At 30.9% G+C, this 19,469-nt stretch overlaps 2 protein-coding genes across 2 annotated transcripts; one reads left to right on the forward strand and one right to left on the reverse strand.

The window, feature by feature from the left end:
• The first annotated feature begins 493 nt into the window (after positions 1-493).
• Positions 494-3,561, forward strand: LOC108197400 (glutathione S-transferase DHAR2). Its single transcript, XM_017365007.2, has 6 exons — positions 494-652; positions 744-834; positions 904-1,053; positions 1,794-1,911; positions 2,026-2,166; positions 3,328-3,561. The coding sequence occupies exons 1-6, from the start codon at positions 595-597 to the stop codon at positions 3,412-3,414; spliced, it is 645 nt and encodes a 214-aa protein (XP_017220496.1). The 5' UTR covers positions 494-594; the 3' UTR covers positions 3,415-3,561.
• A 3,136-nt stretch (positions 3,562-6,697) lies between these two features.
• LOC108198696 (uncharacterized) lies at positions 6,698-8,410 on the reverse strand. Its single transcript, XM_017366474.2, has 3 exons — positions 8,195-8,410; positions 7,979-8,084; positions 6,698-7,253 (listed from the first exon to the last, which is right to left on the reverse strand). The coding sequence occupies exons 1-3, from the start codon at positions 8,225-8,227 to the stop codon at positions 7,081-7,083; spliced, it is 312 nt and encodes a 103-aa protein (XP_017221963.1). The 5' UTR covers positions 8,228-8,410; the 3' UTR covers positions 6,698-7,080.
• Positions 8,411-19,469: the final 11,059 nt, after the last annotated feature.

Genomic DNA, 19,469 nt, shown 5'->3' on the forward strand with positions numbered 1-19,469 from the left:
ATTATAAAGCTTCCATTTCCTTAGTCATAAAATTAAGATGAATATGCTGATGATAGAATTTCCTTCCGTCTTAAATAAAAATTGATAAAATCAAAATACATAATGATTGACAACTATTTAACTATAGGTTAACTAAAATTGATATGAGACAACTATTTAACTATAGATTTTTAAAGATTCTGACAAATAAAATCAAAATACATAATGATTGACAAAAAATCTAAATTAGGATTTTGTTATCCTGAGGTGATTGAAATATTGTGTTATGTAACTTAAATATTTAACTAAGAATTTGTCCTATCGAGGTGCTCTTAGTATAATATATCTAAAATTGAAAATTTTTAAGTCAAGCAAATAAATAAATTTGAACGAAATTAAAGTTAAAAGAGAAGGATACATTCGGGGGAAAAAAGAAAAATAAAAGGGCAAGGCCCACGCCGCACAGCCTGCACCACACTATACTACACAGCGTCAAAACGACGCCACTCGAGCACTAAAATGCTAAAGCTAAGCTATATACGTATACGTAGTGACACCATTAAAACATAAATCATCTGAGCCGGACTAGAAACTCGAAGAAACATTTCTGAAAAAATGGCTGTTGAAGTTTGTGTCAAGGCTGCTGTTGGTGCCCCTGAGGTTCTTGGGGACTGTATGTATATCTTTATATTGTTGGGCTTGTTTTTTAATTTCGTAAATTTTTGATTATAGGACTAAAGGGGTTTAATTTTTGGTGATATTAGGCCCGTTTAGCCAAAGGGTGCTTCTTACTTTGGAAGAAAAAGAGGTTCCTTATAAGATGCATTTAATTGATCTGAGTAACAAGCCTCAGTGGTGAGTCGGGGTTTTAGTTTTCTTGTTTTTGGTGTGTGTGTGTGTGTGTTTGATGAATTATTGTTGTAGGCTATTGGATGCGAACCCAGAAGGGAAGGTGCCTGTGATCAGATTTGGGGAAGATGGGAAATGGATAGCTGATTCTGATGTCATTGTTGGCCTTCTTGAAGAAAGATTCCCTGTCCCTTCTCTTGCTATCCCTCCTCAGTTTGCCTCTGTGTATGCCCCCCTCCCTCCCTCCCTCTCTCTCTCTCTCCCTCTCTCCCCCCCCCCCCCCTCTCCTACCCTCCCTCGCCCCCTCCCTCCCTCCCTCCCTCCCTCTCTCTCTCTCTCTCTCTGTTTTTATATATACATTGTTACATCTTACCTCTACTGACTACTGTGTGTGTTTGTGGTGTTTTAATGTATGTCTAGTTGTCCTAATGAAGCTCCTGAAAATTATAAATGCTCATTGTTTAGCTACTTTAGAGTTTAGACCAACTTGTTTCTATCGTAATAGTTTAAATCAACTAAGAAAGAGCAGTGTAAAAAGCTGCAGTTTTAAAGGCTGGACTGGAGCATAGAATTGTTTGCAAGTTTTTTTTTTTACAAGGAGTAAATGAATAGTTGTGAATGCTGAAGGGAAGTGTCGTTTACTTGTTTAGATAATAATTGGTTCGGGTGTCTCTTGGAACGGGTGACCAATTGTCTTTCTGTATCATTTGATTTTAGCTCTAGTGATTTGTACCATTTGAGAATGTATAGCATGTGGCATCCATACCAAAGAATGATTACTTCATAGCTATAATATTGTGTTTATAGATTATATCAGGATCAGCTGTGTTCTTATTTATTAATTTTTTTCCTTGGAGCAAGATAATTGAGTTGACACAAAGGTCTTAATGCATACAGTAGTTGTTTGTCCAGACCTGATGATGCTAATTTCATTTGGCTACTTTATGCTTTCTGCGTAATTGTAGGGGATCAAACATATTTTCCTCATTCGTTAAGTTCTTGAAGAGTAAAGATGCCAGTGATGGGTCAGAGCAGGCTTTGGTTGATGAATTGAAGGCCTTTGATGAACACCTCAAGGCACATGTAAGTGATTTCGCATCTGAAAAATGTCTTTAATTACTAAAGTGCTCCTTTAGTTTGTACTACATCATTTGGTATTGTGAATCAAACTTATACTAATTGGTAGAGTATGTGTAGGGGCCATATGTAAATGGTGAAAACATTTGCGCAGTTGATTTGAGTTTGGCACCGAAGCTGTACCATATGGAGGTTGCTCTCGGGCATTTTAAGGGTTGGACCACTCCCTCAACCTTGACTAATCTCCTCAGCTACATGAAGGTACGCTATTAAATCTACTCTAGCCTTTTTAATCTTTAGTTTGCTTTTCATATTTCACTCTTATGAGATCATCAATGGATATATATTTGCTAAATTGTTTTTGTTCTGCAAACATGTGTGCAAGCAGTAACTTGTGAGATTAATGTTTGCACAGTGTGATCTTAGTAACTATGGTTATGGTATCTATTAAATCAAGTTCATGGCGTACAATGTATTTGGGTTCTTAGTATAGACTTTTTCTTCACTATAGGATACAATTCGAAAAAACATAAGAGAGAACAGTCAATCTAAGCCCCATACAGCAAGCCCCCAAAACAGGCTTCTCATTCTCACGCCACTCTGTTTCTGCTATAATAAATACCCTTTGTCTTACTCCTGACCCATAAGGCAAATATAAACGGTGATATTACTAGCTCCATTTATCAGCTAATTTATCGAATATTAACTAACAGTGGTTGTCTGTTGGATCAGACGGGTATTTCATAATTTGTAATGGAGAATTAGGCTGGTATAGTTGAAAGCAACAAAATTCTAATGTTTTGTTGGTTGGGTTAAATGAAATTGGAAGGAATGAAAAATGAGATTTGAACTACATTATGGGTAAATGTTCAATTATTTGATTCCATCCATATTCCATTTATTACAAATTAAGTTATAGTTCAAGCCCCCAAATTTGGGAAGGAATGATCCATTCTCCCCCATACCTATTTTCTTCTCAATTCTTGTATCATTTTTTTTTAAATCTTCCCTCCTGCCTTCATTTTTACCCTTTATTTTCACTCCGCCCATTACATTCTATTCTCCCAATTAAACACCACATAATACTTGACTACTGGTTTGTGTTTATAAGCCTTTAAGTTTTTACTAACTGAAAATCATAAGGCGTATAATGCGTGTGCCTTGCTCCTTAATGGCTTTTGGCCTTTATGTAGCATGGAGGCGTCTGTGTTGTCACTTTTATGAACCTTGCTTTACATATTTCACCGAATAGAAACTGTGGCAAACAGGAAAAATTTAACTTGTCCTTTTGCTTATTGTCAAGCTTTTGTCTCGTAAGGCATATGTTCGGCCTAGTCCTCCAGCATTTTAATAAAAATATGAGAAAAAGATGGACATCGACTAACTATTTCTACATAACTCTTGGTATGCCTTGTTTTGCAGTTGCTCTTTGCTAAGCCGTCTTTCGAGAAGACCAAGGCGGCAAAGGAACATGTCGTTGCTGGATGGGCACCAAAGGTTAATGCATGAGCTTGTTCCAAATATATATGCACATTATAACCAGGACTTGCAATGTATGTCGGTATGAGACCTTAATGTGTAATATGATATGCCTGTTACTAATAAATGTACTCTGGATATACAGAGATTTAATAAATGTTTGCGGATTTAATGTCATGTAGTAGCTATATGACCGTGCTTGTTCTTTAACCCACCAAATCATCCATGTGCGAAGGTAATTGGTGAACTAGCTGACAACAAAGTTGGTAGTAAAACCCAAATAACATATACTCTCATGGCACCATTCTTAACTCTCTTTAAAGACAAAATGTGCAAGTGTTGTCAACAAGAAAAAGAAATGGTACTTAGCAGAAGCTATATGTTGCTTCTTAATAAATGTGTTTAATAGGTAACCTATTCTTTATTTTAATGATGATCTTGAGTTAAATTTTCGGTTATTTTTTATATAAATGGAAGAATAATCACCTTTGGACGGCTTTGTTTTATGTATGTTGAAAGGGGAATGCCCCAATGGATGTGAATCTTGAGCCCAAGTTCAGTTTGAAGCAGGGTAGCCTTTTTTACCTACTGTCCTTTAAGCTGCTCCAAGTCTTCTCCCTTTGTACCATTTCAAAGTTCAAACAACCATTTTTTTTTTTTTGGTGTGAAAATGCAGCGGAAACATGATTTTTCAGGTCAGCGTTGCTGTTTATGTGTTTTTTAGGGGAGCATAGTTTTTATTTTATATCGAATTATTCAGCTTGTGATTTTGCTTGGTCGTATTATTTTTATGGTGTTTAGGTGTTGCTGTGTCAATTTCTTAGAGGGTGTTCTAAGAAATTTGTGTTGGTCCTGGGTGTGGTTTTTTCTCCCCAGGTTGTATTTTTTTGTTTAATTTATAAAATTCACACGAGGTGCCGCCCTCATTTACCCCCAAAAAAAAAAATATTATGATTTTTATTATTTACGAAGAGTGTCATGGCTCCTTTGATGGTAGAAAGTATTAACAACTCATTCAATCAAATAGTTTTAAAATTATTAACGAATCCGTAAAAATAAGTTTATGAATCCTAACTATTTACATTACGTCGGGTTAGAATTTAGGTTGGGTTGCGCATAATGAGTTTGTAAAGAAAAATAAAATATTATATAAAATCATAATTTAGAACTTTAAATAAAATTACTTGTAGCACAACTATTGATATATCAAAAGACAAGAGTAATAGAGTACACCTTTTTATAAATAAAATGCTATGTATATTTTCGGCTCAGATCATGGAAAATATCAGCTATTAAATTCGTGCATTACGCGATTGTTTATCGCACACAAAAAGAATAGAAAAAAACAAAAGCAGTATAACACTTTTTAAATGATGGCACAAACTGAGACGCTGCTTCTCGTGGAGTCACATCCCCACAACTAAAATCACGAGATATTCGGTACTCCCTCCGTCCCTCCTATTTCTTTACATTTTCTTTTTGGGATGTTCTATCATTCTTTACATTTCAAAACTTATCAAAAATAGTTAAGAGGTCCCACCACTTCTCCATTTTTTTTTCCTTTTCACGCTACTTTTATTCCACTATCTTCTTTTTATACATTAAAAATCAATGGATCACACCACTTCACCCACTTTTTTTTTTCTTTTCCACTATTTTATACATATTTTCTAGCCTCCATGCCCAACCCATTTTATAAGAAATGGGAGGGACGGAGGAGTACTTTTTAATTCAATTCTCGCTCGCTGTAAAATGTTTGCTACCGTTACGACTTTCGAGTTGGTACGCGGGGACATATTCCCTGGGCCCTCTTTTATTTTCTATTCAAAATGTTTTTTCTGGGACAATTGTTTTGTGAAAATCTTATTCTTTCTCTTTTTAGTTGTCACATTTTTATTTTTGTTGGTTTAACTGATTAAGTTTTGAACAAATATTGTAAGTTAATCTTTCATTATTTTAAAAATTAAAAATTACATGTTAAAGTAGATTAAAAATTATTTCCGATGACATATATCTTTTTATTTTGTTAATAGGTAAAATATTAATAAATTTCAGTAAAATTTTAGTCAATTTGACCAACACACCATCGAATGTGACAACTTAAAAAAAGGACGAAGGACGGAGAGAGTACGTGGCAATAATATCTCTGGAGTCTTGTGTTGATAATGATAAGTATTTGTATCTTAATACCGTGTCATTTATTTTTATTATGGTGATAAATATTTGTATCTTAATAATGTATTTTTTCTATTGGTGATAAATATTTGTATCTTAATAATGTATTTTGTAGTTTTTCAATTGGTGATAGATATTTGTATCTTGATAATGTGTCTTTTATTTCTACTATTGATTTTAGTAGAAAATGATAAATTTTATATTTATAAATTTATCCCTTTATAAAATTACTTAATTTTAAGTAAATTTCATGAAAATATTTTTGTGTTATATTATTTTCTTCAACTAAGAAATTACCTAATATTCGGTAAATTTCATGAAGATATTCTCGCATCTTTTCTTTAATTCTGGTAAGCTAAATTTATACAATAAATACAGTATGTATCTAATAAATATCCGACTAAGTTAACATTATCGGACAAAAATGGATAACCCTGGTCTTAGTTTTTTTTTTTTTGGAAATATTATCAATTTTTCAGTTTTAATAAGATTAAATGATTCCTGACAAAAAAAAATGATTAATCAAGCATTAACCTTGAGTTAAATATAACTTATTAATGTTTTTTTCCAACTTACTGTTAGTCAACTTCTTTCTGAGGCCACAACACGCGTACAAATGATAGAACATCAAACAGAATTTTTGAATGATATCCTTCTGTTTTTCAAATGGTGCATCGCATTTTCAAGTTATAAATAATATTTTTATTTTAGATTTTATATTAATTAACACTATTCTATTATTCAGAACCAAGCCAAACATTAACGTAAGTTATCAAACCTTAAAAGAAGAGTATTATTGAGAAAGTTAATAGCACAAAAGTATAATAAAAAAATTTAAATCAAATTTTGAAATTTTAAACTATATTCTGTTCAAATATATTTAAATATATTAGATTATTACAGTTGCTTAAATGTGAAAAAGATAAAATTTAAATGATTAATTAAATCATTTTTCAGAGAACTTTAATTATTTATTTTATAATTAGTTAACGAGATGAAATAATATATATGAAATTTAATATATTAGGAGGCAACTCATAAATATAAAAGATACGGATCAAGAAAAACAAAAGTAAGAAGCAGCGTTTGCTTCTTTCAAACAAACGCCACCATATTCGAAAAAGTCAAGGCAGAGATAGGTATCATAATTCATAAGATATATTAAAATGAAAACGAATTTAGCCAGCATTAAAATTTATTACAGTACTCCAGTACATGAGTAAAGATTCCAACTGTCTACAAACTTTCTAATTGTGTCATTCTTTATTTCTGACATGGCGCACAATTATTGGTAACAGCTTCATTTATCAATCTAATGAAATATTCTGCATTTGGAACCATGTAAATACTGGGCATAGTTTTAGTACCCCATTGGTATATTCATTTTAAGGACCACAAGGTTCCCCTTGTGAAAGATTTGTTATATTTTGAATTCTTGATCCAAAGAAACAAAGTTTATTTATGCAACAGCAGCAGATCTTTCTCTCACCTACCTGCGTATTCGCACACATGTTTATGCATTCAGTCCTTGGAATCTTTGGACTGATCATCGTTTGAACGTTTAGATTGATGATCAGATATCATCTTCTGAATCATCTCATCTGTTTCTGATTCCGACATTCGATCCCCTTTGTTCTGAGACTGAGAATAAGCCTCAAAGAAATCCTTGTTTTCCTTCTCCAGCTCTTTCCACACTGCATGCATGTGCCAAGTCAGTGAAACTTGTTCTTTTGAAAGCATTTTTTATTTCTAATTAACTAGTCATTTTATATATGATCCTCATGCAAGATGTATAGTCGTACTTATTAATTTTCATGCTGAAACAAAAGGATCAAAACAACAGCACATTAAAAAGAGAGGTAATAATATATGATGGTACATATTACAAGAAACAGAATGATGGAATATTTGACCTAACATACATAAAAACAAGTTGTACTTGGGTAGACCTAATGTCATTTCAGACCAAGCTGCCTCCTCGAAGGGAAAAAGGCATCAAAGCGAGAGAAGAAAGTTATTTCAAGGTTATATGAAGAAGTTAATCATTCTTTTCAACATCAAATCAGCCAAGATGAAGAAGATTTCAAAACCTTCCAAGGAGGTTTTCCTAGACATCAAAGAGGAAATTTGAACTTAACACATACCTCTTGTTCTGATATAAACAAGTGTAGTTTTATTATGTATATGAATATCAGGTTTGTGAAAGCTGAATTAGGAAGTTTAACTGTGCAAGAGACATCACTGATGTTGACAACAGAAATGTTTTTTTACCATATCAAGTCTATTAGATCAGTTCATCAGCCGATACGTACAAAGGCTGATATGTGGTTATGCAGGTTTCTGTTGCTGTTCCTAGTTCCAATGGCTTTAACAGTAACACAAAAATTAACACAGATTAAAGAATGGATCAGGAACAGACCAGTGGAAGTTATGACAGGTTCAATATTTGCATGCTTTTTTAGGGCTTCCATGCACTCTTCTTTTGACATGTGAAAGATCAAACACTTCTCTATCATATGTTGTACCTAAACAACCAAAAGTCATAAGAAAACTGCTGATCAGTAACTAGAAACAGTAAATAGATACATGCATTCAACTAAACATAAATACAGGTATCTTGATTAAACATGAATACCATATGTATGTATGAAGCTGAAGATTCACCCATAATCACTCTTGATCTATATGATATATGGTAGTTATATGTGTGTTTGCTTCACTAATCAGGTTAATGAACCTTGTGAACAGCTGAGGAAACAAAAACAGAACACCAGGGAGAGGCTGTAAATGATGTACAGTTTCAGTACTATGGATCAATAGATCATGAGCTGAGATGGTACACGAGAATAGTTGAATATATAGCATCATCAGCAGTGAGAAGAAATACAAGTGTGGGGCTAACACTAAAGAATCCCACGTGGGAGATTGGTTATAATTGGTTGAGAGGGGATTAGAAGAGATTTTGTATACGAAACTTTGGTTGTCTTATAGGAAGCCATTTGGCAGACCCCTTCAACGTGACAACTGGGTCCATCCTACATAGAAATACTCTACAATATATAGACAAATTCACCACACCCAAAATCCTATTATTTTAGCTCAATTATCTTATGTCACCAATTACAGCATGCCACATGGCATTACTTATCAGATTTTTTATCTTTCTTGCGAGTAAAAATTGGTATTGCCACTACTTGTATATCTGAGGTGATACTCCTGGCCTAAAGTAAGTATACATGCAATGTTTTGTAATGTATATGATTGGGAATCAATGCCTACAGTCACCAGGCCAACCAATTAAACAGTCATCTGTCTTGGTTTCTATCTGATATGTGCCATTGGATCTCTTAAATTTTTAATCAGATCATCATCTTGTTGTTATTATATCTCTCCCTATCATGGGGATACTGACACTATATCTACCATCAACATAAAGTTTTTTGGCACATCAATAGGCCTTTATAGAATTAAAATTAAGGCTAGCCTCTCATTTATAATCTTTGAGGGTGAAATAATTATTGGAGATTATAAAGCCATTGGCCCATCTAACATAATTATTTATTTTTTTATCATTGTGTAATCTTAATCTGAAATAATTTGAAAGGGAGAGTAGATAGTATTACCTTTGAAAGTTGGTTCTCCCTGATGCACAAGACTTCTGTCTTCTTCCTTTGAATTTGACAGGCTTGTCTTTTCTTCTTGCTGATTATTTTACCATATTGACATATATATCTGATATAAAATTTAAATAGAGCAATCAATTATTCCTACACAATAGGCCAACTAGCAAAGGACCTCACATCCGAACATTGTGAAATTGACAGTATATGGGTCCAGATTCGCAGAAAATGTTTGTTATGGACACGGCTCCAACAACTTGATACATATGATGGAACTGGAAGAAGCACAGACACTTCTTAAATTTTCTCAAAGAAATTGCTGCAGAAACCTCACCTATATGTTGTAAGAAGAAAAGAACGGTACCATTACCATGAATTAGGAAATATAAATCTAAGCATGATGTGACTTTATGTCAATAAAACTGTGCAAGTATATGGAGACGGAGACACTGTTAAGAAAGCTCATGAGCATGTTTTATATATAAATAACATTATGTCCATGTTTAGCGCATATTATCTTCTTATCCGTGACTGGCCACCTCATTCTAGTTCCAAGAATACCCTGTCTAGTATCCTTTAGTATCTGTGTTATCAAATTACCATACGCAATGGATATAGAATAAAATGATACCTTATCATGGTCCAAAATCCTCATCAGGAGGCATGGTATGATAAACATATGTTCATAACATGAGCTGACATATATAAAAGAATAAATAAATGAGTATTAAAAGCTTTGTGCTCCATCTGAAGTAGTTATCATGTTCTCTCTCGATAACCTGCACTCAATTTCTTCTCTGAATGTATGTTCTCTCCAACTTTTGTGATAATTCATGTAAAAAATTCATAAATTGCGGTTTATTATATAGTTAACACAATTTACAAGATTTTGTCGTATAAACTAATGATACTAGCCTGTCATAAAAAAAATTCATCATTCAGAGCACTGAGCTGTTGCACTTGTAAAATAGAAAAGGAAGCGTTACAAACTGCGGAAGAATTGCCACAAGTATTACCTGATATATAAAAACATAGGAGTCAAAATTTAATTTCCAGTTAATCTCAGACACCCCCTGACCCAGATGACTATATATGAAATAATGAATTTCTCCTTCTCAATCTCCAACCAATACACTTGCATGCCAAAGATATGTACAGATGTACCTTATGAAGTCGTGCGACTGAGCGTCTAAGATAACTATAGCTTAGGAATCCTATGTTTTTTGACAGGATCGTTTCCTAAACTTACTGTTATTAGCATCCATATGAAATAAGGAACACCCAAGCACATAAAACAAAACAATCACTTTACCATTCCCTTGCCACGTTTTTCAATTTTCTTAATAATGTGAAGTATCTTAGCCTTCTACAAGGTAACTGCAACCTAGTACATGTTCTATGCCAATTATTGGATCTCCAGTGTCAGATTTATATTAACCATCTTTTTCCAGGAGTCATATATTATTAATACGCAAAGAGATCAAACATAGGTATGTGATCACAAGTTACACCTTAGACATATATATAAGAAAGATTAATTAGTCACTTTAAACACCGATGCATAGATTTTATTGACCAAAGATCAATATATTTAAGATTAGGAGAGTACACAGCCTGATTTTAGAGTACTTAAGCCGAGGATTTTCTTCAGACTTGAGTTGTAATTCATAAATTTAAACAAACCGCAATCGCAAGTCACAGTCTCAGACTCATGGCCCAGACCTCTTATCAACTTGTGCTTCTTGAATAGTTCTAGCCTTCTAGGTATCTATCTATCAGGTATGAGTCTCTTGTTTTTACTACTGTTTTCTTCTGCATATTTCAGCCAATGAGCATAGATAGCAAAATAGCATATCTTGTATATCATCCTTAGATTTTACCTCAAAATACAGTGTCGTTTGTGATGGACAGAAGTTCACCTACAAGATGTCTTTTAGTTTAATTAAAAGTTAGAAACAAAATTATATCTTCTGCTGACCTTTACAGCTGTAGGGGATCCACAACATATAGGAAAAATATTAAATGCCATACTGTAGTTTACAGCTAAGGGGATGATATCAAAATATTACTTTTATGTTTCTGTAATTTCTTCATTCATCTAGTAGATGAGAGAACAATTTAAGTGAGATGAATTTGTTTAATTATCATGCAGGACTAGTGAAAATAAACACATACTAAGCTCCATAGCATGGTAAATATAAACGTATGCCAAACCAGGTAAGTTGCCCAAATTCAGTACTAACATCAGTAAGATTTCGTCACTGACCAGAAATTCGAGGTAGGCTGTGCCCAAATCCCAACATTGATCCGGAACTGAGTCTGTGCAAACATGTGTTGTGTGGATCAGAAGAACTAACTCAATCGAAAGCCGGAGAGAGTTGAATTGTTTAAGCTGGTCAACCGATCGTGATCAACATCCAGTAAACTAGAAGTAAAAACAGTAAATCATTTTAAACTTAAAAAATAACAAAGAAGCGCAAATATTGTTTCTCTACTGCATTCCATCTCCTGATCTCTGAGTGATCTCTACTAGAACCAAGTTTACTTGGGAAAGAAGTAGTTAGGCTATGTCATCACATATAATTCTTCGCAACTTAAATTAATAATCGATATATCATGCATTGAAACATTGGTAAATTGGTTACTCGCTTATCCCGTGGTTTTGTGAGTTAAATTTGTTAAACTTCTAACGAATTATAAATGTACGTGCACAAATTTATTCCTTAGCTACGAGTACAAGCAGGAAAAAACAGCATCATGACAAGATTGACAAGTATACACCTGCAACTTCTAGTACTAATACCTTTAAGCTGGATAAAGAAGCTGACAGAAAGACAGAGTATGCACATGAACAAAAGTTACTTAAAGGCTAAAAAGCACTTGTATAAAGTCATTTTTACGTACCTTGAATCGGTGCATCCTATTAGTGTACAAGTATGATCATGATTGAACACAGAGGGCGAAACGCGGGGTTGTGCAGGGACAGACCCTTTCATTTTAAACTGAGTTATGCTAATTGTTCCGAATTAGATAAAAATAATCGAGTCATGGATAGTCCATTGGCACATGATCATGAATTTGATTCTTACTAGTCCTAATTCATTCTCATCCCACATTGATCAGGGATGTGGCATGTAACAAATAACTTGCCGAAAGTATCCACCGATCCGGTTTGGGAAAAGTCCAATTCGGTAAATCCCAGTCGGTTCCCGAGTCTAGGGTTTTTCTTGTCCTGTATTTTTGTGGGGTGTTGCTAAATGCAAATCACTTTTGCTTTGTACACACTAGTATATTACTTTTATATCCTCCGATGCATTAAGTGAATGACCCCTCATTAATGTGTCACAGACTCTATGCGCACTATTCTCACAGACTCTATGCGCACAGCAGACTCTAGGCTCAAGATACACATTGGTATACCAGTCTCCCACTAAACCACTCATGGCCATCATGTTAATTATTATAATATTATTTATTTTATAAAATAAGTATATGTATATCTAAATCATATATATAAGGTCAAATATATTATTGATTTATTTGTGACTATTAAATTATAAATTTAATATAATATTATTTTGTCGCACAAAAACTGAATAATATTTATTATTTTTTTATAAAACAATGTAAAAGGTGTTTTATTTTCATTTATATTTATTATTATAGTTTTATTTTATAAAATATATGATTTTTTTTAAAAACAAAGTATTCAACGGATGTTTTTTTTAATAGATGAGTAAAAGTATAATTTTCTCTAAGATAAGAATTAATTAATTAATACTAATAACTTATTTTAAATTAAAAGTATTAAATTACATAAGTTAAAAATAAACGATAAAAATACTTTATATTAAACATACAATATAAAATTTAATAAATAACAAATGCATATTATAATATTACATATGTTTGAAATAATTACATATTATAATTTATCAATACGTCATATTTTATTTTTCACATGAGTTGAATATATATAAATATAAATATGAATTATTAGATATGGAAAATCTAACTACTAATATATATTTACTATATTATAATAAGACAACACGAGTATAATTTGTAATCGACAATTTTAGTTATAATTTTTGATTTGGTAATCTCACCTTGTAGGTTATATTGTTAAACAGTTTTAAATACTAAAAACACTCACGGCAATATATTATCATATAATATTTTTATAAAAAAATTGCAAAGATGTTAAAAATAAAATTATAAATATCTAATTTTGAATATCTTTTTTTAATTAACAAGAACCTCCGTATAAATAAAAATCTTTTTTCATACATAGAAAGATATACGAAATATGAAATCTGATTTAAAAGTAATGGAAAAAAAGGTTATCACATATTAATAATAGAAAAATATTTATAAATAGATAATAAATTGTAAAAGCTAAATTTTCATAACAAAGTATAATCAATTGATTAATAAAATTCAATTAAAATTCAACTCATTAATATTAAAATATTAATAAAATAATGCTAAAATTTAAATAATAAATTATGAATTATTTCACGCGGGCTAGTTATATTAAAAATATAAATACATGTACCCAAAAATACGAGTATGAATGTTGTGTTAAGTTATATTATGTAGATAATGTAACACCCCACTTTTACAATGGGGCTAAACGATTAAATAATTCTAAATTCATTCAGAAATAATATAATAATTTAACAACCAAAATGTCAATATGGATAATAAAGTCTGAAACTCCATGATAATAAATCCAACAAAGTCTGAAATCAATACAAATATAAGCTCTAAAGTCTTATTATAGCCCCTAACAACGAAAGCAACTAAAGGTGGGTGTCACTCATCACGATCCCCGCTACCCCTGATTACCTGCGGAAAGAAAGCAAACGAGAGTGAGCCAATGCCCAGTACGAATATAAAAATAGTGTAGGTGCAAAGAGTATCAATAATCTCGAAACAATGATTACAATAAATGGGTACAAATAAGTACCTCAAGTCACAATAATCGAGATAAACAATGAACTATAAATAAGACTCAATGATGAATAAATGACACAATACGGGTCTCTTACACAAAACTGTACTTGCTCAACTCCAATCACCGAGCAAATACAGAACAATGATTTCTTCTTCGGTTATCCACAAGAAGAAATAAAGAATGTATGAAACATTCCACAAAACAATAACGATCATGATCTTCTCACGTCTCATACCCCAGAAACGTGCTCGTATGCTTAAATCACCGATACGAGTTGGTGTCTAGTTCACCTTTACTACGAACTCCATGTGAACATTGTCCGTGATTTACCCACACGGATAAGTTTAAGAGCCCAAACAATTACAAAAGTTGCCGACTCAATGAACAAAATATATACAGTGGTACAATCATAAAACAAAAAGAAACAATAGGAGTCAAGGCAACAATAATTCTGAAGGCCAAGTGAAAAGAGTGATGTGCAATAACAAAAGAGATTTTAAGAATGTCAAAATAATAAATATCATAAATATTTATTATTTAAGTAAAAGAGAGAAAAGAATAGAATCCGTACCTGATATGAATACTAAACTATCTCTGAAGTATCCACAACCAGATTTGCCTACTCCTTATTAAAATCTAAAAAAAATCAGATTTATTAACATTAACCAGTGAAGAGAACTCAACCTATTTTATACTAATAATATAATAATAACACTAACAAGACTATATGTATCAATTCGGCACATACCGGATATCATTATCACAACCTTAAAATATATACGCTACTGAAAGTTAAATAGCTAGCTCAACGTACGTGCGACTGTCACGCTGCTACACAACACAGTGGTTTGCTCTTAATAGTAATCAAAGACATATATTCAAGATAAATAACTAATAACTTGATAATCGAGGAAATCATGTAAATATATGCCTTAGTAATAAAGCAGACTTATATATTAATTAAATATTATTAACTAATATGCTACACATATCAATAAAATTATTTAGCAAAAATTCACTTAACAAATTTAAAAGGCATGAGATCTGATATATAAATAACTATTATACATCTCACATTTAATTCAATGATAATAATAATAACAAACTAATTACTATTATTTCCAAAATTATAAAAATACACTGAGATTTTATATAAAATAAGTAACACGTATATATAATAATCACACACTTATAAAATCAGACCAAAGCAAAATTCATTACTTTAAATAGCATTTTAAATAAATTAAATAAGCAATAAATCAAGTAGTTAGACCGAACGTTTTAGTAGCTTTTGAAGAAAATAGGCTACTGACTTGCTAAAATACATGGTATAATTAACTGGTAAAACTTATAGTCTATAATATGCGAATATAATCACCACATTGTACTAATATATTTCAGAAATAAAATAAATATAAACTATTCAAGTTCTTTGCGAAACTAGGAAAAATAAATTTAACTATAATGGCAATGATAATTTAATGAATTTAAAATAATACAGTGCCACAATAATGTACATAAAGTAAAGCAGTCATTAAAATTAATTTAATTCGATAACAGAAGGTATATAATATGTTGCTACAAAATAAATTTGTAATTACACTAACTTTTAAAATATGCACGTATATATACAAGATTAAAAATACAAGCGAGCACATAAGTTATTATCCACACATGTACATACTGTGGTCAATTCTGGAAAAATATAGATTCTCATGAGTCGTAAAATAGATCATAAGTTTAACAAATATCATGCTTGCATATCACAGAATCATTATATTAAATAAAATAAAATCATGTTATATCAAATTAAGTCTACACGATAGTTTGCTTACCTCAGCCAAGACTCAAGAGTCTAAAAAAAAAGTGTGGCCGCACGAATTACTATAAACCTGAGATTTAAAAATAATAAATAACTAAAATTAGTATAACATATAATATTTACACCACAAATATAAATTGATAAACAACATAAACCAAACCTCCCGAAGGATATATACTCTATTTAAGACGTCTTAATATGATGGCCTGAATTTCTTCAAAACAGAGCACTTAGTACTTCTTGAGCGCCTTATATGCAAAACCCACGTGACAACTACACCCTAAATAACCCAAACCTTGTTTTTCTTTACCGCTCTAAACTCATGACTCTCCCTCTGCTGTTTTTCTTTCTTCTGCGTATCAGTACACTATATATTTTTTATCGCTGGCTAATGGGTCACACACCAGCTCTCTCACTTAATATTATTTATAAAGCTGTGACGATAGGTATAGTTAGAAGAGATAACTCTATTTCAAAAATGTCATCACTTATCCTCTATTTAGTTACAAGTAGTGGTTACACCTCACCTATAATATAGGGTCAAGTGTGTTTATCCGATTAAGAAAGTAATATATCTTCCAAATATTAAACAATTAAAATGATTAAAATAAAATTAATGAATTTAATAAAATAATCAGTGGGGCTATTATAGATAATGTATGATTCAGGATAAATTAAGGTACAATGCACGTTACAGTTTTAGGTTATTAAAGGATTAAACATGAAAACTAGACTATGCATTAATTTAGGCACCTGTTTACACATACGCGCACAAAAAATTAAGAAGGATAGCAATGTAATCTTCCCGATTTGCATTAAGCAATTTTGAATTGCATTTAGCAATCATGATTTTTGTGTGAAATCCCGTATGTCCGGTATTAGGCAGCGTTTGGCAATTGGCATTATTGTTTTTTTGATTACACTGTAATTATACTCATACTATCACATATTTTAATTCAGAAAAATAAAAATTTAAAAAAATAATTTTAAGTAGGTGGTCAAAGCACATAGAATTGTGTGCAAAAAATCGTGATGCCTTATAATAAGAACCAGAGAGACCAGAGGGAGTAGTATCTATTGATATAGGTGAGTACACTATAATTATAGTCATAGTATGTGTTGATATAGATGAGATTCCAACTCAAGATTTTGGGGACGACAGATGTATAACTTTATCACTTAAACTACTCTCAACCCGTACATAATGTTTATAATTTTAAAAGCAGTTTTGTCGAATATGAGTTTTTTTTTTGTTGAGGACGAAAACTTGCTTTGTAAATCTAAAAACAGTTTTGTCGATCATCAGTTTTTCGACCAAAACAGTTTTTGGACCAAAACAGTTTTTATCAAAAACAGGTGCTCTTATATTCTGGGAAAAAAAAAGTCATGAATATCATTATTTGGAGTTGAGATTTTTTAAATGTCATTTTCTAAAAATATGTCTAGAATATTATATTAAATAGTGGTCTCTATGGAACTTTCCTCTAATAGAGTTAGTGTTTTTAAGAATAAAACCCTGCACCATGTAACATTTAAGGCATATTTTATATGATGTTTGTTGTTTGGGCTTTCAACATAAGATAAAGTAACATTAAATTATCTAGTGTTAGTATTTCTATAATTTGTAGGTGTGTTTGTTATGAGATAGGGTTTAAAACGAATGGTAAGCGCTACATGAAGCTTTGTGTCTTTTCTTTATAAAAGAAAAGGCATAAACGCTAAATAATGTAATATTATAAGGAGATATTTAGAGCAATTTTTCAGACGTGGTATTTGAGACATTATTATTTGAAATTGTGGTAAAAAGACATCCTGAAAAAAGCTGATTTTCAGTTTTTACGGAAAAGTTGTCATAAATTTCACTACCAAATCTCACTAATATTATTATTTTATATTATAATTTAAAATATACAAATACCAAAAATATTATCAAATTATTATCTGATTTCTAAAACATTAGTTTTTTCAGTGACGTTTTTCTAACAACACAGCAATTTTAACAAGATTTTCAAATATAACCTTAGTATTTCCTCTGTTTCCCTCATTTCTTTACTTTACTTTTTGGAACGCTTTTTAAGACTCATTTAGAGTATAGTTCCATAATATATCTTTAATGCCTCCTTATAATAAAAATTTGATGTTTAAAGTTATATTAAAAAAAAGAAATTTTTAAAAAAAAATTATGAAACTATATTTTATAAAGTCTCAAAATACGTGTAAACAGTGAACGTAACAACTTAGGCACCGGGGGAATATTTGTCTACACTCCATTTGACTTGTACAACCATTTTTTAGAAAAATAAAGTTATTTTAAGTAAACAGCTCCTCTTAGTATCAAAACTCAAAAGCCATACCGCGGGATTTTGAGATATGAGTTTAAATAAATTTTTTCCTAATAACAAAATTCATAACTGATTCAAGATCATCATGAACCATAGACTATTCTTAAACTCTAGGTTAAAAATGAATAAAAATATTATAACTAAAAGTGAAACCTATTACTTTTTTCATTTTAATAGATCATTTCATTTTTCTAAAAGTTTGGTAAATTTTGTGATGTTAGACAATATTTGATAGAAATTCATAAAAGTTTGTACTTCATTTGTTATTAAATTAAAATAATATATTTTATTCATAACAACTTTTTCCCTTTCCCTGAATATTTATGACAACCTAATAACAACATATTATATTTCAAAATATAATCAATTATTATATCTAATATTTATCGAAACACTTTAAAACGCTTTCTTAGTTAATCAAATTTTAGATTTTATATCATTTTATCTGATTATTTCAAGCAGTACGGTTCTCGGAAATAAAGGACACCCAATTTAATAATTATATATATATATATATATATATTAAAATTTAAAAAAGAAAATTTAATTATATTATATTGAATATATTATTGATGATATTGTTACAAATTATACTAAACAATTATCTTCCTATGTGATTTTTTAGCATGGTTTTTTGCTTTCAATATAATATTATAGTTCATTTATTTAAATATTCTACTTAAATTTAAATTAAATAATAAATATACAACTGTAAAATTTTACCCATAATCTTAATATTTTTGTACCCAGCCTATTAGGCGATACGTAAAAGTTATAACTAATAGTCAAGAGAATCAGACATCTTAAGCATGACAAAATAATCCGATCCGACGGATACCCGATCCAAAACTCGAATTTTTGAATATATCAAATTCGATTTTTTGGATTTGGATTTGGGTATGGATTTGATTTTTGTACCCGAATTTTTTTGGATTTGAGACCTTTACCGATCCGAACCCGAAATGGAAAAAAATCCGAAAAAACACACACACATATATAACATATGTTATTTAATTTTTTTAATGAATGTGATATAACAATCTCAATATCAATAAATTATGTTAAAAGAAGAAGGGTACTATTCATGACAAATACTTCATCAGTAATATATTATATAAAATATGTTATTAAATGAATTAATTAAAATTTTTTTTGATCCACTGTCT

Source organism: Daucus carota, chromosome 8 (genome assembly GCF_001625215.2).
Source record: "Daucus carota subsp. sativus chromosome 8, DH1 v3.0, whole genome shotgun sequence".
NCBI lineage: Eukaryota > Viridiplantae > Streptophyta > Magnoliopsida > Apiales > Apiaceae > Daucus > Daucus carota.